We start from the raw sequence: 14,438 nt of genomic DNA, 5'->3' as shown, positions 1-14,438 counted from the left end.
AAAGTTTGCAGTTTTTGACCAGAAAGGTGGTTTGCAGAGGGGAACACTTGAGAAAATACTCAGAAGAAATCCCTCTAATTAGCTGCTGTCTTCACTGCCCTGTTTTGGGGCTATGGCAGCTAATGCCAGCTTCTGCAGAAAAGGTCCGTTGCTCAGCCCTTTGGGGAGAATGATAAAGGATCAAGTAGAAGGAGACCAGAGCAGAGCAGAAATAGTCTAGCATTTCAGGCTCCATCCTGGCAGCAACAGGAGGAGAAGTCACTCCTCTGATTTCCATCCCTGCAAAACCTAGCTGGGAAAGGGGAAGGACCAAACAAAACCTGGCTCTTCCCAGTGTCAGAAAGGAGGGTGAGGAAGTTGCCATTGCAGACTTGGGAGGAGAGTCAAAGTGCCTCAGAGAGCAGCTCTCCATAAATCTTGCTCCTATTGGTATAGGCCTGATTTGAGGCTTGAGAGACTGAATTCATTTTTGTACAGAGGACTGGTTAATGGCAGATTGGTGGTGACCCCCCTGTACCTGTCCTGTATGTTTAGAGAACATGCAAAGCATTGATACCTGCTATTCAGGCTAGCTGATGGTTAGAGGCCCCCAGGATTTCAACTCCCCTGCTTGCAAGGCTGGAAGGTTTGTTTCTGGTTAGTCCAAGGCTGGCAACATAAAGTACAGAAGTACTAAGAGCTCCAGCTCAAGCAGAGGCTCTCAAGACTTTCAGTCTCCCTATTGAAGGACTGGGTGCCAAGTACAGATATTGCAAATTTTAGGCTGCTTGATCTGGGGTTAGGAGCCTGGAAGCCACAACACAGATGGGGGCTTTTGAGCATTCTGGGCTCTCTGCCACAGAGCTGTGAGTTGTGCCAGGCCTCAGGGCTGCAGCAAGGCACTCGCTGGGGAGTCCCCAGGAGATAAGTTCGCTTTGTCTCATTTTGAAAAAAATACCAAAACAAGAACCCCATAGACATTTGTGGGGGATGACAATGACTGTATTTTCCATTCCGGATTGGAGGGGGAACCTTCCATATTTCAGAGTACAAAAAAATAAGTTTTAGGCAATTCTAACCACAGTCTCAAGGCCTCAAGTATTCAACTACTTAGGCAGCTACAGGCTCATGGATATAGAGCTAACCAAGTACTTGTTCCGTCCTTTCACTAGGGAATATTTCTCACGTATATTCAGAGTTCAGAAGCCAAAATACATATGGCTCTGTTTTACACCAGGAGGTGCTGGTTCTTTTGAGGATCCCAATAAGAAAGGCACAGACACTGTTAAGACAGATAGTTATTTATACCAGTGCAAAACAGGCTCAAATTGAGCCAGTATGTGTCTCTTATTTTCTTGAAGACACTGACCATCCTGCCTCTGTTGCTGTGATTGATCAATCAGAACACTGCAGCTGATATCAACTGTTGCCTGTCACTACTATAAAAGTGTCAGCCTAGGTAACTGGGCATATCATGCGAATTTGACCCCAAATTAAAAGGTGCTTCACCACCACTTTCTTTCCTTGTTCTGTGGCAACCATAGGAACAGGGCTAAAGACATGCTGCATCTCATACTTTCAGAAGGACCTGCCAGTCTTAACGCTTTCTGCTTATGCTGGTATTAAGTTCACAGATGTTAAGAGAGTATCACCACTTATTCCTTCTGACCCTTGCATATGTGCAGCTCATGACAACAACACATGGTAGAACAGTTCAAAAAAGATTGTGAGAGGCCATGCACTTGTGTAGAGACTCTAGTGAGTACTTTGAAATGTCACAGTCAGTAGGGCACAGGTTTCCTCCTCTTCTGACAGGAGCACCTCCTTCTGCCTCCGCTCTACCTACTGTTCAGTCCTGCACAGCTCAGCTACAGACTGGGGTAGTGCCATTCCAAGAGACCAGAAATGTGTTTTGCTGTCCCTGAGAGCAAGGCATCTTAACCCTCTGTGACATCTACACTCTGTGTTGTGCAGCCTAAATAGTTCGTGAAGTATTTGAGAGGGCTAATATGTACAATGGTCACTAGAGCTTTAAAAGTCAGCCTGACCTTTGCTTTCTTGACTAGAGCAAAAGTTGTTGCTGAAATAGAAGATTGGAAACCACAATTTAAGCTGTTCTGTGCAACAGTCAATCTTTTTAAAATGTTCACTTAAGAAAAGAAAAAACTTCTTTCTCAATCATGCATTGTTTACATGCTGAGTTCCACTCTGAAACTGATATTTATGGCTACTATGAATTTTTTAAAAGAGAATAGTTTCTAATTGCAATAAGGTTGGGACTTTAATAATATAATACTTGCAGAGATTGGACAACATGTATATTAATGAGTACAATTTTTTTTGTAGCCAACACATTGCAAACAAAGAAATATAAAACGAACTACAACCTGAAAAAAACGTGCTGGTGCCAGCAGTCACAACTATGGATTGCATACAAAACAAATGAAGAGGTATCTCTTTTTCCTAGGGCATCCTCCTAGCTGGCTATCTGGTTTTCTGATCATTGGCTGTTCATATACGAGTCTGCTTTTTTAAGAGTTTGACCTATGCAGGAGAACCTGAAGTTACATAAAATGATACAATACTTGAAGCTATTATATGAAATTGAGTTATTTGCATTTCACTTTAATGATATGCATTTTTCCTTGATAAATCAATCCCAGGCCCATTTCACCTGCATTTGTAGAGACACAGTGACATCTAGTGATTGCTAACAAATATAACAGATTGACCCATAATTATTTGGAGTACTGGATCAGACCATTAAGTTAACTAGTTCATATGCATTTCAGGCACAGAAAAGTTCAAATTTATGCTGTTCATTGAAAGAAATGTAAGCCAGTATTCATTTCTATTTTATAAATTTTATTGAAACTCCTAAACTAAAATAAAATAGAAGTATACAGCAATCACTAATCACACTGAGAAAGGTATAATAAAGTCACAAGTCTCTATAATTTTAGGTTACATTTTTTACTTTCTTCTGAAAAGTTTCTGGAAGAAAAGAAAACTCCACCTCTAGAATCTTCCAGCTTCCCACACTATGATGAACTGCATATAATGTTCTTCCTTACTTCCTTACTAAAGAAAATGCTGTTGATTTGAGTACAGTTCAGTTAATTAACTCTATTTTTGTCAGAAAACTTCTGCTAAAATGTTTGTAAAGGAAATACTCTCTCTTTCTTTTCTTTGGGTTAGGAGATGGGATGTTTTATGTTTGCTTTTTTCCTCAGGCTTTATATATAACACTCCGGCTAGCAATTCTGCTCTTACAGTTGATAATGTGTGAAGGCCACTTCCTATTTTCAAGAACAAAGCTGACACTGCTCTACCTTTAAAGGGTAGATGGAAATTTTATAGTCGATCTTTGCAGGAGCAAAGTCAGGCTTATAAATGGAAACTCAGTGCCAAGTTTAATTAAAAACTAATTGTTGTCACACCATTTTGACACTGAAAGTTTCCTACTTGAAATTAAGTGAATTTTGAGGAGTGATTCCTGATTCCTAGTGCAGCTATAATACAGTCATTGATCATTTTAGTAGAGCAGAAGCTCAGTTATTCAACTCCCTTCAATGTGAAATTTTTGTTTAGTCTTTGCTAAAATTTCAGAGAGGTTATTGTTATGTTCTTAATGATTAGTAGAACTAGTGCAACAGTTGAAGGGTGATTATATGCCAGGCATAGGCTAGCATTAGTATGCCACTAAAGATGAGACAGTGTGTTCAAGAATTGGAAGCAGAGAAGCAGCAGTGAAAACAAGGCTCTACTGAAGTGGCAAGAGAAATTCCCAGAGACATTAGTGAAGCATACCTGTGCTTCACACAGGTAAGCAGGTTATACTGCTTGTAAGTGTTGGCCTAGATGTTTCATGTGTTTGCAAATCCACCAACAAAAGTCCCTCAAAGACAGGGAAAATACCTGCTTTTGAGTCTAGCAATATATTACAACAGTCAAAGTTACAGACTTGTAACTCATTTTCCAAGCCGTGCCTTTAATGAAATGCTTGGTTTTGTCCTAAAGACTGCAGAAAAACTTCCTAATCATCTTCACTTCTTTTCACATCCTGCTGGAAAAGCTTTGCTTCCTACCAGGCATGCAAATTCACTTTCATCTTCTACTATATGTTTTTTGGGACAGAGGTTGTTTAGAGTTTTCAAGGCTTATCTGTGAAATAAATGTGCAGATTCCTTTTAAATCTTCAAACATTGCTGTGGAAAGAGCTGAGCTAAAGACAATGGAGACAGCTAGAAAGATGACTTTGGGAAATATCCTAATTACTTATTCACTGATAATACATACTACAGCCTATGGAACAAATAGAAAGTAACTACCTACTCATTTTAACACTAGATTTTATTTTCCTTTTTCACAGTGATTTTTGCAGGGAGAAAGCCAATAAGTACTGTGTACAGGTTTTTTTAATGGAAATTAGGGTGCCACTTTCATTTCTTGTTTTGTCACACTGAGTAACCAGTGGTGGGAGGGCTCACAGAGCCAAAAGCAAATCTTATATTAGAATATCTGATTGAAAAGTTTATCTCTTTGCATTTTTCACAAAATTAAAAGAAAGCAGAGCCTGTTCTTTTAGATTTATTTTTTTGTGAAAGAGAAGAGCATAGTGATGATGATGATGATGATGATGATGATGATGATGTGATTATTATTTTTATTGAAGTTAAACCTAGGAATTCAGTTCATGTACCAGTACCCTATTCTGTTAGGCACTATGTAAGTACAGAATAAAAAGAAACTTTGTGCATCAAAGGGACTTGATGTGTCCTCTTGTCCTGAATGGATGAGCCCCTCTGTCCTGCACATGGAGACTTCCATGGGTTTGAGGCAACAGCTGGGAGTTTTCCAGTGAGAGACTTGCCCCTAACAGTGCTGAGCTAGGCATGCTCTGCATTCTTTCCTTCAAACCTTCAACTGGAAGTTGTTTGGAGCAGGCTTGAGTAGAGAACATAAGGGATTGTGGGCACAGCTCCTGAGACACCCTTGTGCCAGGAAGAAGTGATAGGCCTAGAAATAGCAAGGTTTCTGCAAGTGTCTCCAGATCAATGAGATTTGTGTCTGGATAGTGGGACATTTATGGGCTGGAAGAGGAACAACCCTTTCCTGTTTTACCTATCATATTTTGGTAATTTGGAGAAAACTCTTTGAGATTTTACAGTGACAAATCTAGGTTTATTGCCATTTTCTTCTTTTTGGTGGGTGGTACCATTTAATCCAAATCCCAAACTAATTTTTGAGGTCCCAGAGTTGAGATGATTTGAGCAGATGCAGCTTCCACAGGATTGACTTGAACATTGCTATTTCCCAGTCAAAATAGGGTTCCATGCATTTAATTAAAAATCTCTTTGTATTATAAAAAAAAATGGGGAAAATTCACAGAGAATGAAAGGAAAGAGAATAGAAAGGAGTAAAGTTAAAGGAAAAAAGGAAAGAGAACACAAAGGAGTAAAGTTAAAGGATTGCTTCCTCTGTGTGAAGGAATCCCTACAATTGGAAATAGTCCCAATCTTATTTTCCTTCCACTGGAACCTATTATGTTTGCCCACAACAGAACTAACACAGTGAGGAAGTTAATGCTCTTCTTGCGTGCTAGCTAGTCATTAGAGGCTCACAGTAAGGAAGGTGATCAGAGAATACTTGTCACATGCCCAGACTACCCTCATTCAAGGCAACTGCCACCTCAGTGCATCATATGAGGCAGGTCAAGCCTAGGGTGAAGCCAGCTTTCTATGTAAGAATTTTAATTAGCAATGAGCACAATAAAATACATAAGCTGCTGAAGGTTAACAAGTGCTACTGTTTGAGATTTATGCCCAAATCCATGCTGTGTACTTCCCTTCCCTCACCGCCATAATGGATTAGCAGTATACTGGATAGTAATCTACAAATATTACAATCATCCTTCTAATCTGATTAACAAACTTGTAAGAAGCATTAAGGACACATTTATTCTGCTTGTGGGAAACAGTCCAAATACAACGAACCAAAAGCTGCTTATCTACAAGCAAAACCAGCATTATATGACTCAAGGGGGCCAAGTTAATCAGAGCTATCAAGAGACTAATTCAGATCCAGAGGACTGGGAAGGCAGATTAAATGATCGTTCATAAATCATTGAAAGCATACACTATACAGTATTGTAACAACAAACAATGATCTTCTGTAGGGTGCAGTTTCCTGCTTTCTATATATCTATGTTTTGACATTTTAAGTATCTCATCAGCATCTTTTTATCCCTAAATCGTGCATGTGTAGCAATAGCATTATAACTTAGCTTGTTAACCATTAGACCTTTAGGCAGGAAGGGGCAGACTGCAAAAATAAATCTAAAATTGTTCATGATTTCAGGCAGCAATACTGTGCTTACTACAAACACGTAAAAAATATAGTAAAATACAATCCAAGATGTTGTTAGAGAGATCAACTGAGGAAATGTGAAAAATCAGCTTTATATACACCTTAGGCTCCTTCGCTTTATGGAATAGAGGGGAAGACACTGCTGATTGATTTTTCCTTTTTAAAATATTGTGTAGAACTACTGAAATGTGTGGTCTTAGTGGTCTTTCCTTAATAAGGAAATCAGCATAGCAGTGTGTAGGCTTGTTCACTGACTCCAGTGTTTGGAACAACCAGGGTCTTGTCCTATTATGTCTTTATTCTAGTAGGACTGAGACTATCCATAAGCTACAATTACTTCTGATTTCTCTTTAGAACTGTCTTCCAGTGGCTCAGTTACCCATTTTTGAAAGTGGTTAAACCTTTGTTCTTAGACTGCTTGCTTTTCTTTCCCTCTATTTCACCAGCCCTTGCAAAGACTTTTTCATTACTTACCAGAAGTAAAAGATTCCTCCAAGGACTACAGTTAGTGGCACTTGTATCTGATCTCACAGGACATGGAACACTCTCCAGTTCTCCATACCACATAATCTTCTACATTTCCAGTGCCTGATTTTCCTTGGCTCTGCACTGCATGTATTTACTTACATCAGCACAGAGTGAGTGAGAAAGGCTGCCACTGCAAAGCACTATCTCTGGAAACATGACGCCCTGGGATAAAGGACAACACAACACCTTGGGAAGAAGGGAAATAAGCCTTTAATTAAAATAATTAAATTATACGTGTTTTTATTATTTTTTTCATGGAAAATGGAAAGATCTTCAGACTGAAAGAATAAGGCTGAATGGAATGAGGGCCTAAAAACAAGTGAGTGAAGACAGCAGTTCAATATGATAGCACTGTCAAAACAAACTTACACAGATTTGTCCCAGACTATCTGAGCAACATCATTTGTTCATTTTTATGACTTCATGGAAGTCATAAATACTGGGGGTTTTCCTCTCTTCCCCTTTCCCTTCCTCCAGTGAAAAACTCTACATATCTCAATCATAGCTCTAGGAAGGTGACTGCCTCTGTACTCAGCACAGCCCTTTGTTTTTTGACATAGCATCAGACATTTGCCCACACCTGGCTCTTACTTCTGCTCCAGGTCTTATCCAAATCTGCCTCCTCTATAGCTCAGGTTTCCTGCCAGGTCCTATTATTGCCAAGATGCCAGCTGGTAACAAAACTCCCAAACCACCTGCAGTGTGAAAGAAGTACTTTCCTGCTCATTCCCATTTCTCAACATCTTTTCTGAGCTCCTGGTTTACTCTGAGCTTTTCCGCAAGGTTCCTTAATTGCAATTATCCTCAAAAAAGGATCAGCCATCTCCATTCAAGCTCCAGGTCTGAATTTTTACCACCATTTCTCCAAGATCGTGTTCTTACAAGGCGACCTGTTTGGACTACTCATACTTTCTTTTTCTGGTTCAGCAATAGCTATCAACCCTTTTCTGTCAGTTTCTTTCTTTCAGAGTTTTCCCAGTTACCTGTAAATGAAAAATGAAGTCCCTTTGAAGGTATATTGGTTGTTTCAAATACCTGTCCACATAGTGGTACATTAGTTATGAGGCCTAATGGAACTCTTTGGTTCTGTATAATATCTCTTTTCTGTCAGAGTGGATTTGTATGTCCAAAGACATGAACACTCAGTATGTTGCAATTAAATATCCCCCAGAAAAGAGGAAGTGTGCTTACCTACCCATTTTTTTTTTACAGACCAAGGCTGTGGAAGGCGAGAAGTTTGCATAGGTCTGCAGCATCAGGTGCCAATGATAAAGAGTCAATACAAGAACAGACAGAATGAAAATGCTTTCTCTAATTCATTTGACTTTGTTTTTTTCTACTGGAATTTAAAATGAGGCACCAAAGGTTTTCCTCAGCCTAGCTCAAAAGAAAAAATTGTCAAATGTAAGGAGACATGTTCTGATTATATGAAATAAAATTATGAGAGAAATTAGACAGCATTAACTACAGTCTTTTGTGAGAAATATAGCCTGCTAAGGGAAGAGAAAGGACAGAAAGTAAAAACAGCTCTGAGAAGAGACATGCAGGGGTTACCCAGAGCTTGGGAATCCTTTTACATTTTGACCAATCTGAAATAGAGCTTTGAAGCATATGTATGCCCTGCTGAGCAACTGAGCAATTGGAAGGATAGAAATTTCTAAAAGTTGATCAGACTGTGTTCTTTAAGCTGTATTATTTTGACATCTTCTTTCTGAGTCAAAATAAAAAATAAGCATTTACTAAGGAAATCCATGTGTCTGTTTCCATCAATGCACCCTGTTAATTTTAAACTCATTTCTCTATTTTATTCAGCTTTATTCAATTTTCAGTCTATGCATTTTACAGAGGGTTTGGCTGCTTGAAAAAAAGTATTTTTCTAGTCTGTGTCAGTGTACATCAGTTGTTCCCTTCCAATGTGTTTTTTTTTTTTTTCCTTAAGCAGACCGTGTCACCTGAACATGGTGATGCAAATGTTTGGGGGAAAAAATAAACAGATATGAAGCTCCATATGTGCCAGTGGTGAAAGGACATATGCATAAAGACTGCAGCCAGATCTCATCCATTCATAGCAAACTATAGCTGAAGTCATTGACATCTTTCCTAAAAGGATGTGCATGTGCTAACTATAGCACAAAGCAACATAGTATAGCTCAGGACACAGACATACAAGCATTTTGTGAGAGTTGGTGCTGGGAGTAAAAACCTGAGATAGGGAAATTGATTTTATTAATTTTTGAAGAAATATTTATGCACTAAGAATCTGATGCAGTGGTGTATAAAGCTCAAATTTAAATATGTGCTTACATGCTTTTGTCAATACAGATAACTTAAGCATGTTTCAGTGCTTTGCTGAATTGGGGTCATGCCTTTGAAGGATTCTAACTACAGGGAAAATGCTGTATTTATTTCTTTCTGGCAAGGCACAGTGAGACAGATAAAACAGCTTTGAAGCAATCCATGGCACAAAGCAGAACTCACAAGCACAAGTTCTCATGACAAGTTAACACAGAGTTAATGGGTTCATGATGTATTAGCATCCATGGTTCAAAACTGCCTAGAGAGATGAAACAGCAGCCCTAACTTGTACTCCAGTTTCTTCCTCTCAGTGGCAGACTGGAAACAAATGTGCCACCTTCTGTGGGCCACCAGAGAGGTGGTTTCTTTTGCTGTGTTTGGAGCTACCTTGTGTATACTGCTCTCTGCTGGGATATTTGTTGAATCATAGCAAGAGGCAGTCTGCATTCCAGCTTGTCTACACCAGGAACCTCAGGTATCAGAAAGAAACAACTTGCTGTGAAGTAGACCAAGATGTGAACTTAAGAGTATACCTGCAACTTTGTTATAATATCTGTATGCAAATTCCTACCCCATGCAAAATGTGAGGTAGCTTACTGTGAAAGAAATCAATAAATGCTGACTTCTTTTCACAAGCCAAAATGATGGTAGATTAAAGATGGTAAAAATCCCTTGAGATAAGATATCTGGTGTTTTACTGTGGGATAAGAATTTATTTATGGATAATAACTGCAGCATAGCTCTTGTTCTGCAAGTTTACCTCTTTGTTTACGTCACAGTAACTTGTGTGTACCCATGCCCTCATTTATAGAGCTAATAGGCTCTAATCATACTGCTATTATTTTAGAGGTTTAACTTCTCGTGGGCATATTCTCTATCTGGATCAAATTTTCCTATAGTATATCATAGAGGTGTAATCACACTAGAATAGTCCTTTCCTGCCAAAAGCTTCTCTGTGCTACATCAGACAACTATACTATGTAACTGAAAAAAATTCTGTAAAACATCTGCCTATTATCCATCAAGTTTCAGTCTTTGCTGCCTTTTTATTAAAAGCTTTCTATAATCTACACAGTTAACATCAATGCTAATAAGAATTAGCTCATAGAAAGCACACACACACATAAAGTACACACTCTTTGAAACCACTTAAAGACTGGAAAGTCCATTAAGGATTCAAGTTTGCAAGCTTTTGAGCTGATAAATGGTGATCTCTATCTCACTTTCACCTGACCTGTTTCTCCTAGAAGAAAATGTGATATTATTCTCCCTCCAGGCTCATTGACAGACCAGGAGATCCAAGTAATACTAAAGCTTCTGATTCAGTGTGTGGTTATAGATAAGAGCATCTCTCAAATAATGAAGATTGTAAGTGAATACCTGCTCTGAAAGCTGGTTCTGTTTAAGAATGTGCTAGCTGAAATTGTTTTTGGCAGTTTACTTTTGCACCATTAATAAGTCCCAGATCACAACTATCAAACGTCCATCCAGTCACTTTAATCTCCTTTAAAGAACTCTGTGTGGTTAGTACCTGACTTAATTTGCAGACTAACAGTGATGTTGGCACCCAGTCTTGTTTGCTGCTGAAATCTAAAAATATCAGCTTCTTGAGACAGATCAGTGGATGCATGAAGGAAAGCCAGCCATCACTTCTCACACAATTCATTGCCAAGTCCAAGTGCTGAAGGTTCTCCAAGTGTTTTTTCTCAAAAAAACTGCCTGTGAACATATATTTATTTATGTATTTCTACTTCAAACCCTAATGAAGAGAATGATTCTTGTTCATATTGAAGTAATTGAGTCTTACTGAATTCATTAGAACTTCTGTGCTTAAAAATAACACCCTGAATAGAATTTAAATGTGTTTGCATATTACTTTTTTTCTTAGTCAGAACCACAAAAGTAAAGCATAGCAACCACATATCACAAAGTTTTTTATATCTAGACTGAAATATTCTTCCTTGTTAAAACTTAATCCTACAGTATGTTGTTAACTACACAGAGGTCATTCACTTAAATGGGGCTATGAACTGCTGCTCATGATCACCCATGCAAACAGCATTGCAAGATCAGGCTCATGAAGATTCTCTTTGATTTGACATTTCATTTCCACTGTATGCTCAGGAGTGGTGAATAATGTGGCTTCATGTAGTTTTTATATCTCCCTGACCTTCAGCTATCTCCCTTGATAAAAGTTATAGTAGTATTAAGAATGTGACTGTATTGGTCTTTTTTAACATACTGACATACATTCAGTATACATACAGACATTATGATAGTGGAAGATTTGATGTAAAAAGATGCAACAAGGACACTTCTTGTATTCCTGTGATGTTTATGGAGGAGATACTGTAATTCCCTGAATCAGTGAAGATTTTTTCCTCTCTGGGAGATTCCTCTCAAGTAATCTCCAGCTGCCTGTAGTGTCCCTTGCACTACTTACAGAGTAAAAATGGTCTTCACTGAATAGAAAATGTGGCTCATTATTTGGCTCATATAATTCTATACATACATACATACATATATATATTCTACCCAGGCCTGCTGCTATTTCACTTTCATTATTAAAAATTGCTGGGTTTTTTGAACTATTTTTGATTTGGTTTTACCTGGGTTTTGTCCTTCATTTTTTGCTCTTCCATGGTACCTTTACTTACCTAGAATTCTGATTTGCGCATCAGTAAGGCTCCATTTCCTCAATCCAACTTTGGTCAGCTGTGGCATCGTTTTTAATAGTTCTAACAATTTTGTTAGGCAAACCTTTACATCATCTCCCCAAGGAAGCATCAGGACTTTCATACCAGGTAGGAAATTTAAATCATCAACTAATTGCAAATGACAAGTGTAATTTTTTGGTTATAACAGCTCACTGTAAAATCACTTAAAAAGATTAAACCAGATTGAATTTCAACAGTGAAGACAATACTGGTAGGTTAAAGACTTCAAGACACTTGCTTTGGCAGCAATGACAGAGTAGCCAATTGCATACAAAACTCCTCACTCCTAGAAACTCTTTCCATTCACTAAGAGGAAATGCTTCAGGACACCAATTATATCTTACTTTAAAAGCAAATGAGGAACAAGTTCTTGAATTTCTAGCTGGATAAGTCCCAAAATTGAAGCTCAGCCACCAATTTAAATGATTTATCTCAAGAAATCTGTCTTACGAAGTTTGTGGACAGCATCTTTTCCATCCTTTTCTAAATAATTTTCAGACAAATCAAGTACATTTGGTTTTGGCAAATTACAAAGATTCTGAGCTATGGGAGGAAAAAAAGAAGTTTGTTATACATGTATTTAGTGCAGCATGACTTGTCTTCTATTGCACCTGAGTTTTGTTTTTTTAAATGAAACAGCAAGACGAGATTTTTTTAAAAGCTTCTAGGTTGTTCTCATTTGTTTGATACCTCTCTGATGCAAGCTGTGCTCTCTTGTTAAATGTGTCTCCATGAACTGAAAAAATAAAGGGCCTGGCCAGCCATAAGAGCTGAAATAATGGTTCTGTATAAGTTAGACTCTTATGGCTAAAGGAATCTTCAATGGAGACGACAGCCAGCTTTAAGACATCTTTGCAACACAGAAGCAGTACAAAGCTGTCTAAATATACAGGAGTCTGTTGTGGCTTAGGCCCTACAGACTTCAACCTCCTGCTTCACAAACCGGTCAAGGTTTTTATAAAAGTGTGTATTTTACAGGATCAGAGAATTGTGGAAAAGTGAGACTAGATGGGACCTCATAATCTAAGCAATCTGTAATGGGGCAGGATACTGATGAGCCTAAACCACTCCTCATAGATATTTATCTATCTTGTTCTTTGAATTCTTCCAAATTCTCCTTAGGTACTATTCCTAGCTTTAGAAAGTATCCCTCAGTATCCAATGCAAATCTTTTTTGCTGCAAATTTAGCTGCTACTTCTCCCAGTGGACAAAGACGAATGGTTGATTATCATCTCTTTCTAGCAATGTTTAGAACACAAAAACTTTAGCGTAACTTTTTCAGACTTCTCTCTCAATCAAAACAAAATTAAACCACTCCTCTTAAGTCATGTTTTCTTAACCTCTTATTGTTCTTGGTGCTCTCTCTCCATTTCTCTATACCTTTCTTAATTATGATGTTCAAGGCTGGGCACAGATTTGTTACTCAGGACTCACCAGCACATATTTTTTGCAAAAGCATATTTCCAGTCATATTTGTAATCCACAGAAGACCCCAGATTCTTTTCTTTTACACAGATGATCTCTATTTTGTATTTGTGAAGTTGATGTCTCCTTCCCAGGCACAGCCCTTTACACCTGTCTATATTGAATTACCTACTGTTTTTGGACTATCCCTTAAATGTATCCAATTTTAATTATGGTTCTTTATTCTAAAAGGCCTTGTAAACCTTCCAAACTTGGTATCATCTGCAATTTTACAAGCAGAATCTCCATTCTGTCATTTAAGACACCAGTTAAAATACTGGTTAGAACTAGGAAAGACTTATTTGATTATACTTGAAATGTTCTCTCACTTAGTGAAACAGGTGTGACTACTCTTTTAAAGTAATTTTTCAATCAGTTGTGCACTCATTTTTTTTACATATCTTTCATTAGCATCTTTATAAGGATGTTGTACAAGATAGTGTTAAAAAACTCATTAAAGTTATGATATATCCAAACTCATCTTGTCCCCTTCTCTACCTTATTATCCTGTCAGAAAAGTTTCCTGGAGATGTCTGATGTGATTTGTTCACACCATCTTTCATCTCTATCATTTAAGTGCTTGCAGAAATTTTGTGTGATAATCTGTCTCAAAATTTTTCTCAGTATCCAAGTGAGGTTGGCTTGTCTATAACTTCCTTAGAAGAGCAAAAGTTAGTGAGTTTTCTATTTTCCTGCCTCCAGAAGTTTTCAAACACAAGTGTCCATGGTTCAATGATTCTTTCAGCTTGTTCCTTATATATTCAACAGTGAATTTCACTAGTTCTGCTAACCTGAGTGCATCTGTTTTAGTTAAATGATTTTTCTTTATCCTTATTTGTACTACTGTCACCCCATTAAAATGATTTCTTCTCTTTCCTTCCACAAATTCCAGGAGAGGTTTGAGGTACAATGGTAATAACTAGGGTAGGCATGTGATTGTCTTTTGCAGGAAGACTTATATGTGACACAAGCATTTCTCCAGAAAGAGCTGCATTTTGAGAATTTCAGGTTTTGTGCAAGTTTGGAGTTGCATTGCATGGAATCTTAAAATAGATTATGGGGGGCTCATTTATCTGCACATATCA

General features: G+C 38.0%; 1 protein-coding gene and 1 long non-coding RNA gene across 2 annotated transcripts in view; one reads left to right on the top strand and one right to left on the bottom strand.

The window, feature by feature from the left end:
• The window catches only part of LOC136991667 (uncharacterized), a 62,661-nt gene extending 54,106 nt beyond the window's left edge, over positions 1–8,555 (top strand). The window contains exon 3 of the long non-coding RNA XR_010883879.1: positions 8,089–8,555. This is a non-coding gene — a long non-coding RNA (uncharacterized lncRNA). The remainder of the gene's footprint in view (positions 1–8,088) is intronic.
• A 2,018-nt stretch (positions 8,556–10,573) lies between these two features.
• On the bottom strand, positions 10,574–13,360 carry NLRC4 (NLR family CARD domain containing 4). The gene is made up of 4 exons (XM_013943761.2): positions 13,324–13,360; positions 12,339–12,431; positions 11,829–11,996; positions 10,574–10,890 (listed from the first exon to the last, which is right to left on the bottom strand). Exons 1-4 carry the CDS (start codon positions 13,358–13,360, stop codon positions 10,574–10,576), a joined length of 615 nt encoding a protein of 204 aa, XP_013799215.2.
• Positions 13,361–14,438: the final 1,078 nt, after the last annotated feature.

The sequence above is a fragment of the Apteryx mantelli genome, chromosome 3 (genome assembly GCF_036417845.1).
Source record: "Apteryx mantelli isolate bAptMan1 chromosome 3, bAptMan1.hap1, whole genome shotgun sequence".
Classification (NCBI taxonomy): Eukaryota; Metazoa; Chordata; class Aves; order Apterygiformes; family Apterygidae; genus Apteryx; species Apteryx mantelli.
The sequence above is the reverse complement of the archived record's forward strand: the minus strand, read 5'-3'. Positions and strand labels throughout refer to the sequence as shown.